This window comes from Caretta caretta, chromosome 10, assembly GCF_965140235.1.
Source record: "Caretta caretta isolate rCarCar2 chromosome 10, rCarCar1.hap1, whole genome shotgun sequence".
Classification (NCBI taxonomy): domain Eukaryota; kingdom Metazoa; phylum Chordata; order Testudines; family Cheloniidae; genus Caretta; species Caretta caretta.
Genome location: NC_134215.1, coordinates 42,368,949 through 42,396,182, shown reverse-complemented (window position 1 = coordinate 42,396,182; position 27,234 = coordinate 42,368,949). Strand labels below are relative to the sequence as shown.

The window sequence follows — 27,234 nt, the reverse complement described above, 5'->3', positions numbered from 1 at the left end:
CTTAAGAATTCTTTGGCCAATCCACAGTTGAAAAGATCAGCTAAATACTTCACTTCTTGCTAAATTGTTAAAGTAATGTCTGACAGGATCAGTTGTATTAATTTAAATGGACTATATGGGCCCAAAGAGTCAAAGATGTTAACATGACCGTGAAAGGGACCAACATTAAATTATCTTAAATGAAGTTCATGGTTTGGTATACAGAGACCACAGCCTGCTTAGTGTCATGGAAAAACTCCATTACAAATCCATTTAAGCATTTTATTAATGATACAGAATAAGGAAAAACAGTTGAAGCATTTGAAATTTAAACTGTTAAGTAAGGGTTTCATTTTACAACATCCCTTTTCCTTTAGCTGCAGATTGTCCTGGGAAGGAAAAATCTCCTTGTTTGACAGTCCCTCAGGTGGTAATAACTGGTAAAAAGTGAAGGCATTTCTCAAAGAGGGTTATTTCTAAGCTAATATTTCATCCTTCAACACTCAGTTATTTTGATTGTAGAGCTGTGTAATAAAATATTGTGGAAACATATTTTTTATCATTCCCATTTTACTTGGGCCTGGTCCACACTATGGGGTTAGGTCGAATTTAGCCATGTTAGGTCGATTTAAAAATGACTGCGTCCACACAACCAACCCTGTTCTGTCGACCTAAAGGGCTCTTAAAATAGACTTCTGTACTCCTCCCTGAAGAGGGGAGTAGCGCTAAAATTGACCTTGCTGGGTCGAATTTGGGGTACTGTGGACACAAATCAACAGTATTGGCTGCAAGGAGCTATCCCAGAGTTCTCCATTGTGACTGCTCTGGACAACACTTTGAACTCCAATGCACTAGCCAGGTACACAGGAAAAGCCCCGTGAACTTTTGAATTTCATTTCCTGTTTGGTCAGCGTGGCAAACTCAGCAGCACAGGTGACCATGTCGTCCCCCCAGAATTGTAGAGCTTAGAATGTTTCTACGCTCCCCCTATCATCTCTATCCCTGTAGTTATTGCAGATTAGAAGGCGAAAAAAAGGTGCACATGCAGTCCTCCCGCAGTGATAGGGCACAGCTTAATGCATGGAGGTATTCAGTGGCAGAGGCCAGGAAAGAATTAAGTGAGCGCAAAGAGCGGAGGCAGGATGTGATGCTGAGGCTAATGGGGGAGCAAATGGACACGATGAAGCGTCTGGTGGGGGAGTAAATGGACACGATGAAGCGTCTGTTGGAGCTGCAGGAAAGCCAACAAGAGCACAGACTCCCACTGCATCCAATGTATAACTGCCTACCCTCCTCCCTATGTTCCATAGCCTCCTCACCCAGACACCCAAGAACGCGGAGTGGGAGGCTCCGGGCACCCAGCCAGTCCACTCCAGAGGATGGCCCAAGTAACAGAAGGCTGTCATTCAAACAGTTTGATTTTTATTGTGGCTACAATAAGCCATGTGGCCTTGACCTTCCCTACTTCCCCACCCCACCTGGGCTACCTTGTCCGTTATCTCATTTTTTTTTTAATTAATAAAGAAAGAATGCATGGTTTCAAAACAATAGTTACTTTATTTTGAAGGGGGGAGGAGGGTTGGCTTACAGGGAATTAAAATCATCAAAGGAGGTGGGTTTGCATCAAGGAGAAACGCACACAACTGTCACACTGAAGCCTGGCCAGTCATGAAACTGGTTTTCAAAGCCTCTCTGATGTGCAGCATGCCTTGCTGTGCTCTTTTAATCACCCTGGTATCTGGCTGCTCAAAATCGGACGTCAGGCGATTTGCCTCAACCTCCCACCCCACCATAAATGTCTCCCCCTTACTCTCACAGATATTATGGAGCACACAGCAAGCAGCAATAAAAATGGGAATGTTGGTTGCGCTGAGGTCTGACCTAGTCAGCAGACAGCACCAGTGAGCTTTTAAACGTCCAAAGGCACACTCTACCACCATTCTGCACTTGCTCAGCCTATAGTTGAACTGTTCCTTACTACTGTCCAGGCTTCATGAGCCATCAGAGCAAGGGGTAGACTGGGGCAGGTGCGACCGTGCAGTGCTGCCGGCTGGGAGAGCAGCCTGAGGCAGAAGCCTCCAGCTCGCATGATATTCCAGGCAGGACTGAATTTCCATGAGACGAAACTTAAAGAAGAGAATGACCTGGAGTCTCTGGCTCCCATTCGATGTTCTAAGAGCAGAATAGCCATGTCTGTCCTGGTGCCCCTGATCGACCTCACCGAGGTCTACCAGGAGCACACAGGAGATGTAGAACGGCTATCAGTCCTACTGTCCCGTCTGCCGCGAAGGCAAGGAGCTGCTGCTGTGTAGCAATGCAGTACTGCGTCTGCCAGCAGCCCCCAGGAGATGTACGGTGAGATGAGCGGGCTCCATGCTTGCTGTGATATGGCCTCTGCATGGGTAACCCAGGAAAAAAGGCATGAAACGATTGTCTGCTGTTGCTTTCAGGGAGGGAGGGAAGACTGATGACGTACCCAAAACCACCCGTGACAATGTTTTTGCCCCATCAGGCATTGGGAGCTTAACCCAGAATTAAAATGGACTGTGGGAACTGTGGGATAGCTACTCACAGTGCATCGCTCTGTAAGTCGATGCTAGCCATGGTAGTGAGGACGCACTCCGCTGACTTAATGTGCTTAGTGTGGACATACGCAATCGACTGTATAAAATCGGTTTCTAAAGATCGACTTCTATAAAATTGACCTAATTTCATAGTGTAGACATACCCTCAGTCTCTTTAACCATTTTCGCTCAAACTTCTAGAAAAAAATCCCGTTAACCCAAAAAGGGAGAATTTCAGCCTGAAAGGCGAAAGCTTCAGCCAGTTTTGAGCTTCTGAAGAGACTGGAATGGAATGGAAATGGTTATGTAATGGTAACTATGGCTATCATAGCTGTTTCCATGTCTATGCCACTCATCCTATCTGGCTTCTGAGAACCCCGTGATAAACTTACTTCTCTGCCAATCATTTTGTGACTAAAGTGGATTTAGTCTCAGATTGTGATAATTCATATGGTTGAATGAAAGAGGAGATGAAGGCCACTGATAGCAACATCATCAAAACCTAGCATAGTCAGCTGTTTCCCAGCTTCCTTTAAGCAAATGACCATGGTTAGTTTTCAGACATAATTAGTAAAGAGGGAAGGTGGCAGAATGATGGCAAGGTAGTTGAAAATAACACAAGAAATAATATATCTTAAGGTTGTAAATACCTTGAAATGTGAACATTTCACTTAGGTTTTTGGTTGGGAATACAGAAATTCAGTACACTATGCTGAACATTATTGTAGTTGAGACCGTCACAATTTAGACCCTTGCGTATCTTTTTGTTTTAGACTTTTCAACACTAATTCAAAAAGCTGGTGTAATATTTATGTCGAATTCTATTATACTGTGTTATAACAACTCTGCTGTAAGAACGTTTGCATACATTTTATTCTGGGTAGCAAATACTTGTACCCAATACTGTAGCTCACGAAAGCTTATGCTCTAATAAATTTGTTGGTCTCTGAGGTGCCACAAGTACTCCTTTTCTTTTTATGGATACAGACTAACACGGCTGCTACTCTGAAACTTGTACCTAGTGATAATTGGCTTCACTGGGCCTACAGCTTTTATAGTCAAAATGCTTTGTTTGCTGCATATGTGAGGAAGTAAGCATGAGTGTGTCATTTGACTGATATTGTTGATCAATTGACTTGTGGCTTGTTATAGAAGAGTCTTATGGTGACTTGTGAATTATGGTGCAAATCTGATCTAGCTGTGTAGTAAATTAAATTACTTTTCTGCCTTTAGATATGTACTAGTGTTCTCTTGATTTTATTTCCACTGAGATTTTTCAGATCATTCTGGAACTCATAGATATGCAGGGCTGATCGTGTACTTCATCTACTTTGGGAAAACTCAATTGTCTTTGCTTTTAGTAAGTTCATTAAAATACTTTGCAAAAAATGTTTTGGTAGTGTGACAGGGTCAGGCCAGATGGCTACAGGAGAGTAATAGAAGGGAGATATATTAGTCCCAGGTTAAGTAGGTCCCTTTTCCCTGGGTAAGGTAACCAGGAAGGCTTCCAGACCAATCAGGAACCTTCTGGAGACAATTAAGACAGACAGGCTGATTGGCTGCAGGTGTTCTAGTCAAAAAGCTGCTAGAATCAATTAAGGCAGGCTAATCAGGGCACCTGGGTTTAAAAAGGAGCTCACTTCAGTTTGTGGTGCACGTGTGAGGAGCTGGGAGCAAGAGGCACTAGGAGCTGAGAGTGAGAACGCGGACTGTTGGAGGACTGAGGAGTACAAGCATTATCAGACACCAGGGGGAAGGTCCTATGGTGAGGATAAAGAAGGTGTTGGGAGGGGGCCATGGGGAAGTAGCCCAGGGAATTGTAGCTGTCGCACAGCTGTTCCAGGAGGCATTCTAGACATCTGCATTCCACAGGGCCCTGGGCTGGAACCCGGAGTAGAGGGCGGGCTCGGGTTCCCTCCAAACCTCCCAACTCCTGGTCAGACACAGGACAAGTTGACCTGGACTGTGGGTTCACGAAAACGGCCAAACTGAGGGCTGCCGTGAATCTCCGAGGCAAGCAACTCCGCCAATAAGCGCAAGACCCACCAAGGTAGAGGAGGAACCTTGTCACGGTAGACAACTTTTCACTTGGCAGGGGTGAATGGAAAGTTGAAAATACTTTGTAACTTATTTGAAAAAAAAACCCAAATGCTTGAAAGTCAGGAAATTATCAATTAAAATTCCCGACAGCAACCTTAGTTCTGCTCCTATACAGCCATTTGTTCTCTGCTTACTAGTGGGAAACACACATGAGTTGCCACATGGAAGGAACAAATCTAGCTGTTGCATATATGAATTACAAGAATATGGTATTGAGTCATATGCTACAACCAATATTCGCTCTTCTAGGTTATACTGTGTACAGAGTTTAGTCTTACCTTGTAAGGGTGGATGATTTATCATGTTGTCTAAACTGAATGAGTAGGATACATGGAGTACAATTTTATCACTAACCTCTATCTGGATTTCTGACCAATATTAGTAATATCAGCAAAGCCCCACCTGTTTTAGAAGATACGGTGTGAGCCCCAGCTCGTGTGGTGAACAGAGGGTAGGATTATTCTTTGTCACATTTGTAGAAAGTAAGATGATCTCATACTTGGAACATGGGTTTCTGGTCAGTATCCAGTGCGTGGGCTGGGTTTCCAAACTGGTATGTAATTTCCTCGGGGTTTGTGGCCTGTACTGGAAAATTTAGATTTGGGTGGGGGTTGGAGAAGAGACACAGAATAAATTGGTGTTGGAACTTGAAGTAAATTTCCTGATTTATGAGAATTTAGAGTTTTTAAACTTTAACATTGTTAGTTTGTTAAAGGGAAATAATCTCATCCTTTTCCTGAACTAACTTTTGTCGAGGCATTTTGTTAGGCCTTTTAAACAAATTTTGAAGACTGCAGAGCAATCCATTTTTATTATAATGTTTCAGCTAGATTTGTTGGTTTATCTAGAAAGTGATATAGTTTAAAGCCAGTAGTGTGCAAAATACAACTGTTATGCCATAGTACTGCATCCAGGAATAATATTTTTGTAAGGCAAAGAAATTAAATACACAAAAATACATAAATGCAAAGTTAACGCTGAAAATATAAACACTTGCATATGAAGAAATTCCAAATGCTACATTAGTCATGTTGCTCATGTGCACCAGTACAGTGGTATTTTAAGTTTAGTGTGTACAAAGGGGCCTAAGGGAGTTATGCACTACATTCCTACTGTGTTTTAGTTAGATTGAATGACTAAATGACTGTGAAGTTAATGTATATCTTTGTCGTTTGTGTAGTGAACACTGATAATGTTGCCATTGTGGGGTGGGGGGCACACTTCAAAATTTCCTGACTTTTGAATTTAAATTCTTAACTTAAACCTCTCATCAACAGATAATTGTATTTAATAGGCCCTCTCGCAGAATGTAGGATCTGGGAAGGGAGGAGCATTCCAGGAGTCTCTCCTCTCCTTCCCCAGGGCATGTGTTATGTTTTGTGATAATTTCAGACCTTGTTTTCAGCCCTGGGGTGCATGGCACTCAAAAAAATGCTGAGAGGAAGTGGGGCCATGTGCAGTCCCTCTCTGAGTTCCTGATATAATTCTACAGCACAACTTACTTGGACCAGTGGCTAAATGCCATAATTTGGCCCAAAGCATATATAGCCTGATGTCCAAGAGGGGACTGGTCTAGGCTTCACCATTTTTTCTGGAGTACCGTTTGCTTCCTAAGGACACAGAGAGGGAGCACACGGGGAAGTGGGTGAGTTTTCTTTGCAGGTGGTCTCCTTCTCCCATAAAGGTTTTCACAATTTGGCCCTCAGTGTTTCTTTCCCCTATTAAAACATATTTAATCTGATGTCCCACAAATATTTAATCTGTGTTGTATTCACTTGTTGTTCAAATAAGCAATTTTTTTTTCTTGTTCTCATCCATATCTGCTGATTTTAGAAAGTTGGAGTGCAACTTTACAGTCAGATTGCTGGTTTGACCTTCAGAATTGTGATAGTTTGGCATAATTTTGATTTTTCCATTCTCTCTTCACCTTCCTCTCCAGGACTTCCAAGGTTCGCTAGCCAGCCAGAATCAACATCTGTCTATAGAGGAAACAGCGTAATTCTGAACTGCGAGGTCAATGCTGATCTGGTACCATTTGTGAGGTGGGAGCAGGATCGTCAGCCATTCTTTTTGGATGACCGTGTATTCACATTACCAAGTGGAGCTCTAATCATTAGCAATGTTACAGATGGGGATGGAGGACTCTATCGCTGTGTCATTGAAAGTGGTGGGTCCCCCAAATACAGTGATGAAGCAGAGCTTAAAGTTCTTCCAGGTACTAATCTATTTTTTAAAAGATTTTTCCCCATCAGTCTATCCATTTGCATACTTGTGTGTTATCTCCTTTAATGATAAGATGAAAGGAAAACATAATAGGAACGCTTACCAGATAGAAGGAAAGGAGATCTGGCAAGCAGCAGTATGCTGCCAAATGGCAGCTGGGACTTTAAATGTGACAGAGGTAATGACAGCCCTAAAGCAATCAAGAAAAGTGTGCTGGGAAAGAGTTCCTATAAAAGGTTCCCTACACTAAAAGCCCTAAAGAAGAGCTTTGTTTGTGAGGAGGCAATTGTAAAGAAAGGGGCTGGTCACTCTTTTCAGGCAAGATGTATAGATAGGCATCTTCAGGTTTTCCAGAACGGAACCTGGTGTTTGAAATACCTATGCCGAAGATTTTCAAAAGTGATTGGTATTTGTGATTGCCTCAATTTTGCGGTACCCAACTTGAGGCATTTTTAGAGAGACCTAATTTTTAGAAAATACTGAGCATTCAGCTGCTGAAAATAAGGCCCATTTAAGATGTCTCCAGTTGAGCACCCAGAAACGAGGAGACACAAAATCACTAGTCACTTCTGAAAAATCTTGACCATGTTTATCTTTTTCACAGATTACCTTTCTATAACAAAACTAAGGAGTAACTATGACATCAACTATTTGCAGTTTAGTGTATTTAGTGTAATACAGGACAACTGAACAGCTGTATGACTAGATGTTCTAACAGGAACACAGCTATAAAAACGGATCAGAAATAAGACATTGAGTTGGGTACCAGGTCCAACCCCTAGCTCTTCTGACCAGTATGAGAGCTTGTTTTACATGGACTTTCCCATTGATTGTGCAGAAGTTTTGACTCTTTCTTTCTAACTTTTTTTGATGGTTTAGAGCTCTGATTCCACTTCCACTGTTTGAATACCTGCTCCAATTAGGTCACTTTCAATCTAGTTAAACTGCCATAGAAAACATAAAATCCCTGTGAATTACATCTGCTTTTGACACCTGTTAAAAACCAGCGTTTGTCAAAACCACACTCTGGTTTTAACAGGCATCAAAAGCTGCTGTAATTCACAGGGTTTCTATATTTTCCTTGGCAGGTTAACTAAACTGAAAGTACTTAGAAATCAGGTTTCTAAGCAGGTTTAGTTTTAGTAGTCATAAAAATCTTCAGGTTGCCTTGTTGCAGTGACTGGTAGTCTTTTTTTCTGTCCCGGGGATAGAGTTTGTGTCTCTCTTTTTTTTTTTTTTTTTATAGTCTTCAAACCATGATTGAATTCTTGTTTTAAACTTGCTACACCTTGCTTTTAAAATATTTCTGAGTATTTGCAGGGCCTTTCAGATGAGCTCTAGAGATTTCCAGGTTTGTGGTAATTATAAGGATTCTTTGGAATTTCTATCATGCTATGTAGCCTCCTGGTTTAGATTATATTATTGCACAAGATACCCACATTAGGGACTACACTTAATGACTTCTCTTTCCTTGTGAAAATGTTGAAAATGAAATTGCATGTCTATAGAGAAGGAATTTCAGTCTTCTCCTGATTTTAGTGTCTGTCTTTTTGAATGGAAATTAAATTGTCCCATAGAATGTTCTGTGTTTCTATATCTTGGCTGGACAGGTAATTGATTGCTCAGTTTGAGATTCACTTGAAAGAAAGACCTATCTCTAATGCTCTTTAGTCCATTCTGCCCTAAATTATAAAATCAATGCCTATCACCTGGTCTACATTAGAAAAATTTAACTGGTTAAAGCTCCTAGAATATTTGTAAAACACCTAGAATATATTGCATTTACTGAGTCAGGAATTGTGGGATAGAGTGCAGAGTCCTGCACTTAAGCAGAATCCCATGCACTGCTACAGGCTGGGGACCGACTGTCTAAGCAGCAGTTCTGCAGAAAAGGACCTGGGGATTACAGTGGATGAGAAGCTGGATATGAGTCAGCAGTGTGCCCTTGTTGCCAAGAAGGCCAACAGCATATTGGGCTCTATTAGTAGGAGCATGGCCAGCAGATTAAAGGAAGTGATTATTCCCCTCTATTCGGCACTGGTGAGACCACACCTGGAGTATTGTGTCCAGTTTTGGTCCCCGCACTACAGGACGGATGTGGACAAATTGGAGAGAGTCCAGCGGAGGGCAACGAAAATGATTAGGGGGCTGGGCTACATGTCTTATGAGGAGAGGCTGAGGGAACTGGGGTTATTTAGTCTGCAGAAGAGAAGAGTGAGGGGGGATTTGATAGCAGCCTTCAACTGCCTGAAGGGGGGTTCCAAAGAGGATGGAGCACGGCTGTTCTCAGTGGTGGCAGATAACAGAATAAGAAACAAAGGTCTCAAGTTGTAGTGTGGGAGGTCTAGGTTGGTATTAGGAAACACTATTTCACGAGGAGGGTGGTGAAGCATTGGAATGGGTTACCTAGGGAGGTGGTGGAATCTCCATCGTTAGAGGTTTTTAAGGCCTGGCTTGACAAAGCTTTGGCCTGGATATTTTAGTAGTTTTGGTCCTGCTTTCAGCAGGGGATTGGACTAGATGACCTCCTGAGGTCTCTTCCAACCCTAACATTCTGTGATTCTATGATTGGCACAATGACAGTTAGACTTAGTCAATGGAGTTTAAGAACACCCTTTATCGAGGTTCCTTTCTGAATAGGGATGTGTTGAAGCATGTGCTTACATACTTTTCTGAGTCTGGGCCTCAAATTCAAGTTAATTTTTTTAGGTTTAAACATTCTTTACTTCGGCTCCATCAGTATATGTAAACTTACTGAAAATTTAATTTGTTGTTTTTCCTTCTTAAATTAGTGGGATAAAAAACAACACAAATAGTGAGTTTGACTGATTAATCAGTCAGCTTAGTAAATAACTAAAATGTTTTTGTAAAACCCTAAACAAGAGATACCAGTGTTTAGTTAGAAATAATTATTTCATTTAATTTGAAGAGAGTAACTTTTATTGAGAGTAACTTTTAGGTCCATCAATAGCTATTAGCCAGGATGGACAGGGATGGTGTCCCTAGCCTTTGTCAGTCAGAAGCTGGGAATGGGGGACGGGATGAATCATTTGATGATTACCTGTTCTGTTCATTCCCTCTGGGGCATCTGGCATTGGCTATTATTGGAAGACAGGATACTGGGCTAGATGGACCTTTGGTCTCACTCAGTGTGTCCGTTCTTATGTTCTTATTGAAAGAGATATCAGTTGTCCATCATACTGTTCTGAGCAAGAACTAGCCATCAGTCTCATAATTCTGAGTCAATATAGTTTAAAGGAGAATGTTAGTTTCTAATCAACCAACACAAATTTCATCACAACATTTTTTATTTTAACATTTTAAACAGTTCATTTCAGTTTTGTGTCATATTAATAGCAGAAGCAGGTTTCTTCATAATTTTAATTTCATATAAATGACTAGACATTAGCAGCAAATGCATTTCAGCACCATTTACACACAGAAAATAGATCTCTGCAATTGTATGCGCTAGGAAAGGAGTAAAAAGCAAGAAAATACTTTTTCCTTGAATTAAAACTCCTTCACAAACCTCTTACATACCTCGGATATATTACTTATGATCAATACCACTGACCACCTGTCCATCCATGGTAAACCCTCCGTAACTTTTATCTGGTTTATAAAACAGTTAACAATAAAACAAACCAAACTAACATGTAGTGTCTGCATAAATACATTTTGGTGTAAGCTGTGCATGTAGAAACTCCTATATTTCATGACTAGCTAGACATGTCCTCCTTATAGTGAATGGAAAAGCTAAAACATATTGACAATTAGTGCAAAATATAATTTATATCAGTATTTCAACCTACCATTTTGAGATCCAAAAGTTGCAAACTCGTGTTTTTGTAGCAAAGAATTTTGTAACTGGCAAAAAACACCAGATGAGAGTAAACTATATAATTCAATATATCTGCTTTATTCTCAGCTGTAGTTATTTTTATTAATTTTGTGTGTGCGCCATGGGGGTGTGGGTTATGGGAGGGAGTTAGGGTGCGGGAGGGGGTTCCGACCTTGGGCAAGGAGTTCTGGGGAGGCTCTGGGAAGGGCTTGGGATGCAGGAGGGGACTCAAGGCTCAGGCCAGGGATTGGGGTGCAGGAGGAGGTGAGGGGTGCGGGCTCTGGTGAGCAGGCAGGGCTCACCAGGTGAAATGATAAATATGATGAGCAATGGTCTTAGTACACTAGCTGCCTAGCCATTGTTGAGTGTGTCTTTTGGCATCATGACATGACAAAGGTGAATTCTGAGGAGGGATTTGAAGGAAGACAACATAGTGGCTCTGCAGATTTTTACAGGGAATTCCTCTCATAATGGACGACATAAGAAAAATGCAAAGATGTTTGAGGGAAAATTGGAGTGATGGGTGATAAATGTTGGCATTGTTCTCAGAGTAGAGATAGGAGTTGATGGCTCAGAAGTATATAAGAGACGATGGGTAAGGTGAGGTGAAACCTTGAACGCCTTTAACGGTGAAGACAAGTAGTTTTTATATGATGCAGTGGAGCAGTGGGTGTGAAAGGAGGAATTAGAAGGGTGGTTCTTGATGTGATCAGAGTGATGAACTCAGGAATATGATCTTTGCATAGCATTTTGAATAGATTTGAGGGTTTGTCCAATTTTAGAGATTGTCTGTCAACTAACTTCCTCCTTTGTAGTGGATGAGAGACAAATGCGCACGCAGACTACTAGGTATTGATCTTATGGTGGTGAGTGTAACATATATACTCTCAAAAGGCTCTGCCTGAAGTCCTGGCGCTTGAAAGGCTGGTATTCGCAGGAGAAGACTATTAACTAAAGTGGTAGAAATGGTGTGTTGTTGTCTAGGAAATCAGTTACTTCCAAGGGATATTATAGGTTCTGTGTTAAAATTACGTACTGTGGTAGGGACAAGGGATACAAACCAAAGTCCTGTTCCATCATGACCAGGATAGGGTCAAAAGGGGACCCTCAGTGGGTAAGCTTGAGCTTTGGGTAATAGCAGCATATATTTTCTAGGGTTGCATAGTAGGTCACTGAGGATACATCTACACAGTGAAAAAAGACCTGTGGCAGTGAGTCTTGGTGCCCGGATCAACTGACTCGAGCTCACAGGGCTCATGTTGCGGAACTCAAAATAACAATGGAGACGTTTGGCTGGAGCACGGGCTCTGAAACCTGGAGAGGTGGAGGAGTCTCTGAGCCTGGGCACCCAGCCTGAGCGTCTGCACTACTATTTTTAGCCCCTCAGCGCAAGCCCTGCAAGCCTGACCTAGGTACCCGGACTCTGAGACTTGCTGCCATGTTTTTTTGTTTGTTTGTTTTGCTATGTACATGTACCCTGAGTTTTTCAATGTGGGAAGAAAAAATGTACATTTGTCTCAAGAGAGTTTTTCATTTCTGGGACTCTGATTTAGTGCAGAGTAGACTGTTGCGCAGTATTCAAGCCAATGGATGCCCTGTTTCTCAATTCTGTCTGTCAGTGTAGGGTGGCCTTTTCTGATAACCATCACCTATGCTAGAAAAATGTGCGTAAATTGGCAGTCTGCTTGTTTTACCTTTCTTTCTAGATAGGCTGATCCTGGGAAACTGTCTCATTTTCAGACTCAAAATAAAGTCAGAGTGCCATATGGACAAGGACTTTCACCTCCTAACCTTTCCCCTAATTCTAAATATCCAAAAGCACAGCAGTATTTTAATGTCCTTGCCACATTTATCCACTGAAATAAGTAGCCTTAGGCCCTTGGATGCTCTTAGTTTTTACAAGTGGCCTGAGTAAGGAAAAAGCTGTCTCCTTTTGTGTAGCATAAGGCTTGTATTACTGAAGCATACAAATCAGTCAGTTTGACTTCTTTCTCTCAGCTCAGGGTTGACTCTGCCACAGGGATTTCATTTTTCCAGACAGAAAGAGAGTTGGTATATAGACTTGGCAGCTTGGTTTGTAGGCTTGGCAGGATTCCGTTTTAATGGATAGATGTAGGTCAACATCTATTTCAGCTGACACACTGAAAATGACGAAAAATGTGTCTGTCAGTAACAATCGGCATGAGTGTACCCTTCCCTGCTTGCACCTGTGGCCCTGCGGCAGTGCAGGGAGCCCTCTGCAGCCCTAATGTCATGGCCCCCCTCATGTTTCATCCAGAGGGCTTCCTGCACTGCCACAGGACCGGTGACATCCAATCTCTACAGGCGCAAGGTGTGGTGGGGATAGGGTGACCAGATGTCCTGATTTTATAGGGACAGTCCCGATTTTTGGGTCTTTTTCTTATGTAGGCTCCTATTACCCCCCACTCCATGTCCCGAGATTTCACACTCACTGTCTGGTCACCCTAGGTGGGGAGGCTGCATTCCTGGTGCAACAGAGCAGACATCCCTGACTAGACCCACAAAGAGGACTATGAATCCTCTGCCACAGAGGAGGCCACCCTTCTGCTGAATGGCTCTGTCTTGAACAGGAGTCATTCAACAGTGGGTGGCCTCCCCCATGGCAGGGGACATGTAATTCTTCTTGCAGTTCTGGCTGAGAGGTCTCTGCTTTGCTCTGCCTAGCCAGCCCCACAGCCTTCCACTCACCTTGCACCTGCAGGGACTGGGTGTCACTGGTCCTGTTGGCTCTTTAGGGAGTCATCTGCAGCAACTTTGTCACAACCCTGCTCTCTCACTCATCAACCACAAGTGTCAGAGCCATCCTTGGGCAGATACTGTTCAGCAGCAGCCTGTGGCCGGGGACCTGTTCTCCTCCTAGCAATCCTGGCCTAGGGTCTCTGGTGTGCTAGGTCAGGACCTCAGCTTCCCCCACACTTTGTGCCTTGGCCTCCTTTGTCAGCGCTGTGCCACCCCTAACCCCAACCCATTTTCATTCTCCGCAACTGTAAAAATAAAAACAGTTACAAATAGAAAAAATATTAAAAATAAAAATAGATAAAAATAAAATATATTCTTAAAAATAGAAAAAATATTAATCATCTCAATTAGCAAAAATAAAAATTGAATTCTGTCAATCCTAAGTGTTTGACAGGTAGCCACCTGAAAGCATTCTGTACACATCTTTCCAAAGTGCTACAAAATAATTGCTACTGAATCTTCAATGCTGCCAGTAAAGACTGTGTCCCAGGTTTAGTGGAGTGGGAAAGGTGAATTAATTCAAGTGAGTCATCGTGAACCCACCTTGCAGTTTTAAAATTGTTTCACAGAGCCTGTTAGTCCCATCCTCGGGGAACCTTGAGCAGAAAGAGTAATTCCTTTTTTGTTATTGGAGTTTCCACCAATACAGGTCCTGTAGTTTGTTGTGAAGTTTGGACCAGTCAGCTACTCCTATAGTGTTTAGTTCTTCTTCAAGTGATGGTCCCTATTGTATTCCACTGAGGGTTTACGTATATGCACCATGCATCCGGAGTCGGAGATTCTGAAAGTAGTTGTGTCCATTGGTCCACGCGTGCGCCCTTGGCTCGCCTCATTGTTTCGCCCGAGGTGATAAAGGGCAGGGCGGACCAACCATGTATCCAGTTCCTTCTCACCACCACATGGTCTGAGTCAGAACTATTAGTGTCCTCTCACATGTGACGCACTTTAAAAAAGATAGAGTTGTATGTACTCTAAAGCTAACTATTTTACTGTTTTTACTGTTATATATAGTAGTTTTGGTAGTTTACTAGTTTTTGTTTCAGTGCGTGGATACTGGACTATGCCAAAGACTCCAGGCTTTAAAATTTGCACCTCCTGCCCGTGACAAACATCAGCGCTGCCTCTACTGCTTGGGAGAAGGCCATATTTCATCCAGGTGCCGTATCTGCTAGTCCTCCTCCAGCTGTACCCGAGAAGGCCAGGCTCTCTGCCTCCAGAAGCACCTCTTGGAAGTTGCCATGAAACCTTATTTGGACCCAGGTTTGGTGCCCCCCCCCCCCCCCCCCGTCATCCCCCTCTATACATTGGCGTGAGGCAGCCAGGAGTGCACCTCCAGCTACAGAGTCTGAGTCTGGCACCAGCGGTACAACCACTATGGACCCTGTGCCGGGACCTATTTTGGAGGCAAGGAAGCATTCACATAAGCATGGCAGTAAGTCTTCCTCCATCCCTAAGAAAAGAGGCTCCTTCCATGAGTTCCAGTCACGGGGAGGTAGCGCACACTAAAGCACACAAGAACAAAAAGAGACCACTGAAACTAACGGATCTGTCAGTACTGGGTACCAACCTGCACACACCACCAACACTGGCATTCCTCTGAGCTCAAGAACCATCCACTCCATGGAGGACCATTGTTCCTGTACTGGATTGGGACAGAGAGAGGTCCCTTGACTCCAGGGAGTTTGGGTAAAGCACCAGAGCCCCAGGAAGTGTTTGCTCTGGGAAAGCTGAGGTCTCCACACCATCTGGGACCCTCTACTTCTAGGGAGACTTTATCTCCCATGCAGGGCATGCCGCTGCTGAATGACTCCTCACTCCCTGCTCTGGTGGTGAACACATTTCCACTGGCTCCGCCAATACCGTTGATGGAACTGGCCTTTGAATTTTCGTCTTCAGAGAAATTGAATGAAGAATGAGCTCTGTCCATCCCTTCCTGCCACTATGAGTACCAGTGGAGGCCTTCTACATCCTGGCAGTAACCGCCACTTCAGCCACCAAGGAGTCACTGGTTTCCTGCACTGTGGAGCCCACCACAACACCCTCTGGATCTGTCATATTGGCCCTACTGGGGATCGTGGTCCTAATACACATCCTTGGAACCTGTCTATTCTGTGAGAGAAACATTGCCTATTTCGCTGTCTTGGGCACCTTTGAGTAGATGCTCGGAACTGATCATGGAAGAAGAGCTACTAAGTCCGGTTCCACTGGTACTGCTGGAACAGGAGAGATTCCCATCATCCTCACCTGAAGCAGCAGTGGCTTTGGTATCTCCCCCATCTCCTGATGACTACTGCCAATTCCAGGATCTTCTGCGCAGGGTGGCAGGAGAGCTGCACATTCCTCTGGAGGAGATCCAAGACACTCCTCATAAGCTGCTGGACACACTTCACTCATTGGTGATGAGTAGAGTTGCTCTGCCAATTGATGCCATCCCCAAGCCAGCTAGAATGGTTTGGCATATGCCAGCCACATGTATGCCTACCACCAACAGGGCAGATAAATGCTACTATGTGAGAGCCAAGGGGTATGAGTTTTTCTCACACCTTCCCCACCCGCAATTCACTTGTGGTCCGGGGAGTGATGGAACGAGCTCAACAACAGCATCCATGCTCCAGCACATCTGACAGGGAAGGCAAGCAGCTGGACCTTTTGGGCTGCAAGGTCTTCTCCCCTCAGTCAGCCTTCCATTCAGGATCTCGAATTATCAGGCATTACTTGGCAAATACGATTTTCCTTCATTACAGCAAATTGGAGGATTTTGCTGAAAAACTGTCACAAGACTAGGCTGACTTCCAAGCAATAATGGAGGGGAAACTAGTAGCAAGAAAATCAACTACACCTTCCCTACTCTTCCACTGCTGCCACTAGCACTCCACAGGATCAGATGGGACAGAGTAACAGTCATCCTGAGAGAGAGAGAGTTCTAGTTTCCCACCCTCCTCTGCATGTCTGCCCATCCCCCAATTCCCATCCCCATTTTCTTCGAGCTACTGACACAGCACAACAGCAGGATCAGACATCCCAATCCACAGACACTTCACCTCAGAGTGTGGTATTTGGATGGCATCTTCTCTAGAACAGGTGTGTTCATCAGAAAGCAGCAGGAAAGAGCCAACTAGGTGTTCCTACCAGGTCAAGTGGAACCGCTTCACCTCCTGGGCCCAATAGAAGGGCTTTCCCCAGAAGCTGTGGAGATTCCCCTCCTTTTAGACTCCCTTCTGTCCTTGAAAGCATTGGGTCTCTCCCTCCACTCTCTCAAGGTAAACCTAGCAGCAGTTAGCACCTTCCCCCCACCCCTCACTGGAAGGACATTCTATCTTTATACTCCCGCTGATTGCTAAGTTTTGGAAAGGTCTCATCAGAATCTTCTGACCCGTACAATCCATCTCTCTCCTGTGGGACTTCAAATTCGTTCTCTCGGCACTAAAGGAACTGCCATTTGAGCCACTGTCTTCGTGGCCTGTGTCACTCCTTTCCATGAATGTCATTTTCCTTGTTGGCTATCACTTCTTCGAGAAGGGTAGGTGAACTTTGGGGCCATGATTGCAGACCCTCCCTTCACCACTTTACATAAAGATAGTCTCCCTGCGCCTGCATCCGAAGTTGCTTCCAAAGATAGTTTCCCACTTTCATCTCAATCAACCTATTCAGGGACCTGCTTTCTTTCCAAAGCATCATGCCTTGGAGGAGGAACTATGACTCCACTTTCTTGATGTCCGTTGCGTCTTCGCTTTCTACCTGCAGAGGACAAGACCAATCAGGAAATCTCCTAGACTCTTTGTTGCAATAGCTGGAAGAGTTAAAGGTCAGACAATTTCCACACAGAGAATCTTCATATGGATTTTGGGGTGCATCATGCTTTGCTGTCAGTTATTGGAACTGCCTCTAGTTTCTGGGTTGAGGGCACATTCCACAAGAGCCCAGGCTTCAACCATAGCCTCATTCCATGATGTGCCACTCTGGGACATACGTTGAGCAGCCATGTGGCATTATATCTTGGTGCAGGAATTGGCGGCAGATGCCTCCTTTGGCGCAGCTGTCCTCTGCTCAACCATTCCATTTTTATCCTTGCACCCTCCTCCAACTTAGGTACTGCTCGTTAATTACCCTCAGTAGAATACAATGGGGACCATCACTCGAAGAAGAAGAAGAGGCTGCTCTTAGAGTGCTTGCTCATATCAATTCCAATTAGGTGTGTGCGTGCCGCGTGTACGATCATTGGATAATTTTTTACCCTAGCAACACCCAGTGGGTCAGCCGTGGAGCCCCCTGGAGTGGCGTCTTCATGGCACTGGATATATACCCCAGCCGACCCAGTGCCCCCTCAGTTCCTTCTTACCGCCAATGACGGTCATTGGAACTGTGGAGCGCGGTTTTGCTGTTCTCCACTTTCCCTAGCGTTCTCTCTTTTCCACAGTTTGTATAGTTCTATAGTTAGTGTAGTGTAGTTGTGTATATGTAAAGTTAGGGTAGTGGGTTGGAAGGGGTCTTTCCCTCTCCTCCCCACTTGCCGCTTGGGCTCATGCCCAAGGCTCCGGGCTTTAAGCCTTGTTCAGCCTGTTCCAAGCCTATGCCAGCTGGCATCCCCCACGACTCCTGTCTGAAGTGTCTGGGGGAGTCCCACCAGGTGGACAAGTGCAAAATTTGCAAAGCATTCCGGCCCCAGACCAAGAAGGAGCGGAACTTTAGGTTGAAGCAGCTCCTAATGGAGGCGGCCCTTAGCCCGGATCCTCCAGCGGCGTGCCATGACCCAGCGCCAGGCGCTTCGGTGCGCAGCACCCCAGCGACAGCAGCAGGTACTGCACCACAGGTGGACTCTAGCAGAGACCGGCGGCACCATACTTCCCCAACACCACAACCGGCGCAACTGGTCCGGCGCCAATCTCATTCACCTGGCTGGAAGTGGCACCGCAGGCCAGAATCAACTGATCCACCTCAGCAGTCGCCGGCACCCCTGAGGCCGCCATCGGAGTCGTGTCGGGTTACAGAGCAACTGAGAGTGCAAGCGCCGACGTCGACACCATTGACTCCGGCACTGAGAGAAGAGCCGTTGAGTCCAGTACGCACAGGCTGCCCGACATGTAGCGTGGTTGAGCTCTGGCTCCCATCAACACCGGAAACCTTCGCGGTGGCGCGAGATCTCATCACCCTGATGGAGTCGGCCTCACTGCAAACCACAGCTCCGGCTCGTGCAGTACTGTCCCGGGGCAAGCCAGCCCTGATCCGGCCGATAACTCCTCTGGTGGAACCATGGCCGGTCATGGTTGCGGATTCAATCTCGCTCCTGACACCGTGCGCAGTACCGACGATGCTCGCAGTCCCAACGACACTCCCCCTCGTGTTGCCGGTCGTACTCACGGCACCGATCCAGCTCACGGCATCGCTCCAGCTCATGGGACCGCTGGGACTCCCGGCACCACTCGGCGCACCGATCTCCATCCCTGAGGAGATCTCAGCGCCGCTCCCGCAGACAGTCATCGTCGAGGTCTGGATCCCGGTACCAACCCAGACCTCGGCACCAGTCTCGGTCCCGGCACCACACCCCAGTGTCTTGATGGCACCAGTCGCCCGTGGCCTGGTACTGATCTGCACTGCGTCCTGGAGACTCGACGCAATCACGTTCGGCACCGCCTTGGCTCTCACTATCTGCCTCCCATTTGTCTCAGTCCAATGGTGACTCACGCCCGGAGTACTCAGCTCCTGGCCACAGTGAGGGTCATGCCAGACACTGGCAGGAGGAAGGCCATGATCCTAGCCAGGGGCCTACACAATGGCCCTTTTGGACCCTGAGGACTTACCACAAGTCCAGGGAGTCCTGTCAGGGGCCTCCCGCTCAGCCCACTCAGAAACTCGGGTGCCAGAGGCCACCGTAAGCTGTCCCACTGCGGAGGGCATGGAAACTGCAGCCCCGACCCCTGGGCAAGCCCCAGACCCCGGCGTCATGGACCACGGAGAACAGGAACCATCCCAGCAGGAGTCACCACTGGACCCTCTAGCCCCAATGGCAGCGTCTTTGTCTTCTCCAGATGAGGCAGTGGCTGGGACAACAATCTCGGGTCCCCCTCCAATAGACCTTCGTGCCCACCAAGGCCTCCTGCATAGGGTGGCACGTAATATGAACCTCCAAGCGGAGGAGGTGATAGAATTGGAAGACCCGGGGGTGGACATCTTATCAGCGGAGGCCCCGTCCCGAGTAGCTCTGCCAATCATATGTACCATCCAACCACTGCTAAGACAATCTAGCAGATGCCTGCTTCCCTCCTTCCGATGGCTAAAGGAGTGGAGAGGAAATACTTTTTCCCTCCAAGGAGTATGAGTACCTGTACACTCACAGTCAGCCGTGTTCAGTTGTGGTAGCCTCGGTGAATGAGAGGGAGCGACATGGATAACAGGCTCTAGCACCCAAATCAAAGGACGCCAAGTGTCTTGATTTATTCGGGCGCAAGATTTACTCCTCCGGAGGGCTGCAGCTCAGGGTAGCGAACCAGCAGGCGCTCCTGAGCTGCTATGACTATAATTCATGGAACTCCATGTTAAAATTTAAGGAGTTAGTGCCTCAGGAGTCCAGAGACGAGTTTGGGGCCCTAGTAGAGGAAGGCAAAAAGGTGGTCAGGACATCCTTACAGGCTTCCTTGGATGCTGCAGACTCTGCTGCCAGGACCCTTGCATCGGGCATAGCCATGCGCCACATATCGTGACTTCAGGTGTCTGGCCTACCGCCAGAACTGCAGCAAATCCTACAGGACCTTCCATTTGAGGGGCAGGGCCTGTTCTCTGACAAAACTGACTCTAGGCTCCAAAGCCTCAAAGATTCCAGGGCCATAATGCGCTCGCTAGGAATGCACACACCGGTCACGCGGTGTAGACCCTTTAAGCTGCAGCCTCCACGATCCTATCCCTTTCCTCGGCCGAGGCTGGACTTTTATAGGAGGTGGGGGCAAGGTGGCAGGAGAAAACCCACCAGTCTGGATAGAACCAAGGCCCGCCCAAGCCACTGGCCGGACCCAAACAAAACTTTTGAAGGTGCGCCCGAGGACAGTGTACCAGTCACCAACCAAGATCCTTCCCCTCCATTCTGGGATCGTCTTTCCCGTTTCCACCGTGCGTGGTCTCTCATAACTACAGATGGTTGGGTTCTTCGCACGATGGAAAGGGGATATTCTCTCCAATTTTCTTTCTCCCCTCCCTCCCATCCACCCTCTCTACCCTCTTCAGGGACCCCTCTCACGAGCAACTCCTTGTACAGGAGGTCCAAATGCTCCTGACCATGGGGGCGATCGAGGAGGTTCCAAGAGAGCTCAGGGGCAGGGGATTTTACTCCCATTACTTCCTAATCCTCAAGGCAAAGAGTGGGCTTCGGCCTATCCTGGACCTATGCGGACTCAACAAATTCATGGTAAAGTTGAAGTTCTGTATGGTGTCACTGGAGACCATTATTCCTTCCCTGGATCCTGGAGACTGGTACGCCCCCTTCGACATGAAGGACACGTACTTCCACATAGCAATTCATCCAGTGCACAGACACTTCCTTGCTTTGTGGTCAACCGTGAACACTATCAGTTCACGGTTCTTCCTTTCAGCCTTTCTATGGCCCCCAAAGTATTCTCCAAATGTATAGCTGTCGTGGCAGCCTACCTCCGTCAGAAGCGGATCCAAGTGTTTCCGTATCTCGACGATTGGCTTATCCAAGGCAGTGCCAAGGAACAGGTGCAGTCCCACGTTCAAGTTACCATAGCCATGTGTCATCAGTTGGGCCTTCTACTCAATGTGGAAAAGTCAACTCTGGAACCAACCCAGAAAATAGACTTCATTAGGGCAATCTTAGATTCCAGACTTGCCTGAGCTTTCCTACCAGATAACTGATTTCAGTCTCTGGCAAACCTTATCCACAACCTTCAAAGTTTTCCAACCTCAATGGTGAAAATGTGTCTGAGCCTTCTGGGGCACATGGCCTCCTGCACTTACGTGACCAGGCATGCCAGACTGTGGCTCCGCCCACTTCAGGCATGGCTGACAACAGTCTATCGTCCAGGTTGGGACAGCTTAAGCATGGTGGTCACCGTCCCAGAATCGGTCCTAAGCTCTCTGTTGGTGGCTAGATCCCAGAATGGTATGCAAAGGGGTCCCATTTCACACTCCTCAGCCCTCCTCGTTACAGATGCCTCATCCCTGGGTTGGGGTGCCCATGTTGGGGACGTCCAGACACAGGGTCTATGGTCTGTCGCCGAGCTATCTCTGCACATCAATGTACGAGAACTAATGGCAGTGCGCCTGGTGTGTCAGGCATTCCGGGAGCGACTACATGGCCATTGTGTGGCAGTCCTCACAGACAACGCCACGGCCATGTTTTACATCAACAAACAAGGGGGAGCCCGTTCATCCCCCCTCTGTCGGGAGGCCATTCACATGTGGGAGTTCTGTATAACCCACTCTATCCATCTGGTGGTGTCTTTTCTCCCAGGGGTCCAGAACACACTGGCAGGTCGCCTCAGCAGGTCCTTCCAGTCTCACAAGTGGTCGATTCGTCCCAATGTCATCCACTCCATCTTCCTGAGGTGGGGGTTTCCCCAGGTCGACCTGTTTGCCTCACATAGCAATCGGAAGTGCCAAACATTCTGCTCTCTCCAGGAGCTCTCCCCGGGCTCTCTATCAGATGCCTTCCTCCTCCCGTGGAAGGGACAACTGTTCTACGCCTTCCCTCCATTCCTATTAGTCCACAAGGTCCTGCTCAAGTTGCGCAGGGACAGAGCACGGCTGATTCTGGTCGCCCCAGCGTGGCCCAGGCAACACTGGTACACCACGCTACTGGAGTTATCGGTAGACGCGCCGATTCTACTCCCACTTTGGCCAGACCTGATCTCACAAGACCACGGCCGTCTCTGTCACCCCGACCTGCAATCCCTCCATCTCACGGCATGGATGCTGCGTGGCTAACTCGGTCAGAGCTCCTCTGCTCCCACTTGGTGCAGTAGGTACTGCTAGGTAGCAGAAAACCCTCGCTCGGTCTTCTCGGTAGATTTCATAAAGGTCTGGACCGTCTCTACCCTCATGAGATCTTAACCTTGTCCTTTCTAAACTTATGGGGGTCCCATTCGAGCTGATGGCCCCATGCTCACTTCTCTACCTCTCTTGGAAGACAGCCTTCCTTGTGGCTATCATTTCGGCGAGGTGTGCATCTGAGATCAGAGGTCTCACTTCAGAACCACCGTACATGGTCTTCCACAAAGACAAGGTGCAACTACGCCCTCACCCTGTCTTCCTTCCCAAGGTGGTTTCAACTTTCCACGTCAACCAGGACATTTTCCTCCCAGTCTTCTACCTGAAGCTACATGCTACTTGGCGAGAGCAATGGCTACACTCCCTCGACATTCGTAGGACCCTCGCCTTCTATACTGAGCATACGAATCCGTTCAGAAAGACGACCCAGCTCTTTGTTGCAGTGGCAGACTGGATGAAAGGCCTCCCGGTCTCCTCACAGCGCGTCTCCTCTTGAATCACTTCCTATATCCGTGCTTGGTATGACTTGGCCAGTGTTCCGGCCAAGCCCCTCAATGCCCATTCTACAAGGGCTCAAGCCTCATCAGCCACTTTCCTGGCACAGGTTCTGATATAAGAGGTCTGTAGAGCAGCTACTTGGTCTTCAGCGCATACTTTTGGTTCTCACTATGCAATAGTCCAGCAGTCCAGAGACGATGCTGCATTTGGTTCAGCAGTGCTACATTCAGCAACATCTCACACCGATCCCACCATCTAGGTAAGGCTTGGGAGTCACCTAATTGGAATCGATATGAGCAAGCACTCGAAGAAGAAAAGCCGGTTACTCACTTTTGTAACTGTTGTTCTTCGAGATGTGTTGCTCATATATATTCCAAACCCGCCCTCCTTTCCCTGTGTCGGAGTAGCTGGCAAAAAGGAACTGAGGGGACGCTGGGTCAACTGGGGTGTATATCCAGCACCATGAAGGCGCCAGTCCAGGGGGCTCCACAGCCAACCCACCAGGTGTTCCTAGGGTAAAAAATTCTCCGATGATCGTACACGCGGCACATGCACACCTAATTGGAATGGATATGAGCAACACATCTCGAAGAACAACAGTTACAAAGGTGAGTAACCGTCTTTTCCTTACATGAAACTAGAGGTTCTTTGAGATGTCGTCCCTATCTGTATTCCACTTCTCACCCTCTACTGTGGATCTGTTGGATTTGCAGTGAAGAAAGAACTATACATGCGGATGGTCTGCCCTGCCTTTATCACCTCAGATGGAACCATGAGGTGAATCAAGGGTCGGTGCGTAGACCAACAGACACTACTACTTTCAAAATCTCCAGATCCAGATGCATGGTGCAGTGTAACTCAGATAGGCACCACACATCTCGAAGCTCCTCCAGTTACAGGTAAGTAACCTCCACTTAGTGAGTGGCTGTTTCCACGTTTTGTAGGTATAGCTAGTTGCTCAGGTTGTTTCCTGGGGAATTTGGAGCAGACTGCTCTTGAGAAACCAGAACTCCAACAGCAGAACGGTCAATTTGCATGTCTGGAGCAGGAAGTCAGATGCAGCCAGTTAATCCTAGATTAGCCCTTTGCAGAAACTCAATTTATAAGTAAAACAAATTAGTGTTCTGTAGAAATGCCTTCTTGGCTTTATAGTTTTGTGTTTATTGTAGCTTCACCAAAAAGAGGTAGAGAAGAAACTAGCTGCTTCATTGTTTTGAGCACTGTGTTTACTACTGAAGGGAAGCAATATACTGGGGTTAACTTGATAATCTCATTGTCTTTATTCAGTGTTTGATAACTTCATTGTCATTTTATTTACAAAATATTTGCAGATCCAGAGGTTCCATTAAACCTGGTGTTTCTGAGGCAACCTTCTCCACTTACCAAAGTTACTGGACAAAGTGCAGTTTTCCCATGTGTCACTGCAGGATTTCCAACTCCAGTTATCAAGTGGATGAGAAATGAAGAAGAACTTACCATAGAAGAGTAAGTAATGGCTTGTAAATTGAAATTGACTTTCCCGTTACCTAAACTTAGTAATATAGGAATTATTATGCCAAGTCAGACTTAGGATTTTAGACCCTAAGTCCACGCAGCTTCTGCTTAATTTTAAAGTGACACAGTAGGTTCTGCTGTTCTAATGTGGGGGTCTTCAGGTTGAGGGTTGTGACAAGCCTTGTGCCATGTAGGGTGGGCAGACCGACTCAGTCAATCCAGAACAACAGTGGATCTAAACCACAGGAGTGTCAGTATGATGCCACATGATTGCATGTGTTTATTTGTTTGATATTTAAAAACAGGAAATTGCACACAAAACTGTTAAAAGAATGTTGAGGTTGCAAAGTCAAACATTCGAAAATACGGAAATTCCAGAATTAAGGTTACCTTTGCAACCTAATTGGGCTCCCTTCTTCATATGCATTATGATATTCTTTAATTACATGATCAAATGCTATGTTTTCCACAGAATCCTTGCCTCATTCAGTGCACAGAAAGGACAGTACTCAATCAATGAGCACCTATTGAGAATTTTTTTTTCCTCATTGTTCACTGTATGGTCCCATGCCTTATTTACTCCATACTATTCAAACCCTGCTTTGAAGACATTTATTAATTTCCTCATGGGCTTTTTTTGTGGTGCTTATCTCTAGAGTATCTGAGTGGTTCACAAATATTAATTTATTTTCACAATACATTTGTGAGATTAGGTGGTAATATGCCCATTTTACAGATGAGAAACTGAGGCACAGAAATCAAGGTTGAAAGTATCCAATAATTTTGGTATCCAGTATGAGATGCCTTGGACTTGATTTTTCAGTGTACATAGCATTATATAGCACTTTATATATTCAAAACCCAGCTCCCACTGACTTCAGTTGCAGCTCTAAGTGTTCAGCCCTTCATCAGTTCAGATCCGAGGGCCTCAATTTGAGCACCCAGAAACATAGGAGCATACAATTAGTGACCACACATGAGTTTGGTTTAAGCGCTTGCCAGGAGTCACACAGGGACTCTGTGACAGAGACAGGGATAGAATCCAGTTCTCCATGGTAGAATTCAACTGCCTTGCTCATGAGATCATCCTTTCTCTTCCTGTAATCTCCTGCGTGAATCACTATATATTTTACAACCTCTGCAACAGATGAGGCTGAGATCCTACAGACAAGTCTCCTTCATTGTACAACCTTGATTAATTGATTTAGGACTGAGTATTGCACGTCTTTTTCTAGATTTAAAGGCCAGTTGTCTAGAATGTAAGTGGGCGTGTGGGTCTTTTCAGGCCAGCCTCACAGGGTATGTCTACACTGCAATAAAACCTGCGGCTGGCCCATGTCAGCTGTCTCGAGCTCACAGAACTCAGGCTGTGGGACACTACAATTGCAGTGGAGACCTCCAGGCTTGGGCTGGAGCCTGGGCTCCGGGACCCCATGGAGGACATGCAGGTGTGTCGGTCTCATAACCCAGGCACCAGACATCTACACTGCAGTTTTATATACCTCTGCAGCCCAAGTCAGCTTACGTGGGAGAGCTGCGGGTGTTTCATTGCAGTGTAGGCATAGCCCCTGATGACTCCATACACTTGTATGAGCTAATGGTTACTACATCAGTGGACATCTAGTCTCTGAGAAAGATAGTTAAGAGGAATATTTCTTTTTCCTTTAAAGCTCAAAATAAATGTTCACCTCTACAAAAGAGAGGGAATAAATAAGGGGTTGGACCCTAAAAGCCTTTTTTTACATATTATGCTACAAAGTCTCTTTGGTCAGCTAGGGGACGAGAGAGGTATTTGGCTGTTGCTGGCTAAAGTTGATTCCATTTGTGTTATGGCACTTTCCTTAGAGAAGTGTATTTGTTGACATAAAGTTTATTTTGATGGTAATAAAGAAGAAAATTTGATTTGCCTCACTCTGCAGAAAATGAGTTCTTAATTCGTTTTTCATAGAACATAGTTCTCCTTTGAGTGACGGTCCCTATGTGTCTTCCAGTGTGAGTGCATGTGCATGAGACCAGAAGATTTTTTACTAGCAGTATCTGTTGGTTCGTGCCTGTGCCCACTGCCTCCTTGTGCTCTGAATCAAGGACATGAGGGGTGACATTTATAGCCTGCTTCTCCAGTTCCTTTTTGCTGCTTATGATTTGAGATGGAACCCCTGCAGTTTTGCTAGCTGTCCCTGTTCGAGTCTAGCTTTTTTCTGGAAATAGCTTACTGTTGGATCATTGTGTTTTACGAATTTAGGAGTTCATTAGTGTAGGTAGTGTTTCAGGGTGTAGGGGTTCCCTGTCCATCTCTCACCATGCACTATTTGGGATTCTTAATATGCCCAAGATCTCCAGTTTCAAATCCTGCATGGCCTGCACCCGGGTCTTCCTGGGGAGTGAGTCTCATGACTTGTGCTTATTTTGCATTAGAGAATCAGCAATCCTGTGAGTTCTGGTTCCAAACACACCTAATGAAGTAGACAATGAGGCCCCAGTCTGCCCCCACAAGACACCCCCTGGCTCTGGTCCGACAGACACCATGCCTAAGGACGCTAGCAAGTGATGGGAGAAGGGTAAGGACAAATACCCCCATAAGAAACAGGAAAAATCCCCTCCCTGCACCTTCCCAAACAAATGAGATTCCACACCTCAGAGTGGGTGGGTCAGGAGCTTGTGAGGTGTGTGGGTCTGAACTGCTGGTACCAAAGGCCAAGAGCAGCCTGAAACAGCCAGCCACAGGAGGGGCAGGAATGACCCCAGTGCTAGCAAGAGAGACAAGGGAACAATTGTTGG

General features: G+C 46.1%; 1 protein-coding gene across 12 annotated transcripts in view; it reads left to right on the top strand.

Moving 5' to 3' along the window:
* NEO1 (neogenin 1) overlaps positions 1-27,234 on the top strand; it is a 517,036-nt gene that overhangs the window by 252,786 nt on the left and 237,016 nt on the right. For all 12 annotated transcript variants that reach the window (XM_048866141.2, XM_048866140.2, XM_048866143.2 and 9 more), the window contains exons 3-4: positions 6,583-6,858; positions 24,294-24,447. In XM_048866141.2, the coding sequence (XP_048722098.1) occupies positions 6,583-6,858; positions 24,294-24,447 (430 nt within the window). The remainder of the gene's footprint in view (positions 1-6,582; positions 6,859-24,293; positions 24,448-27,234) is intronic.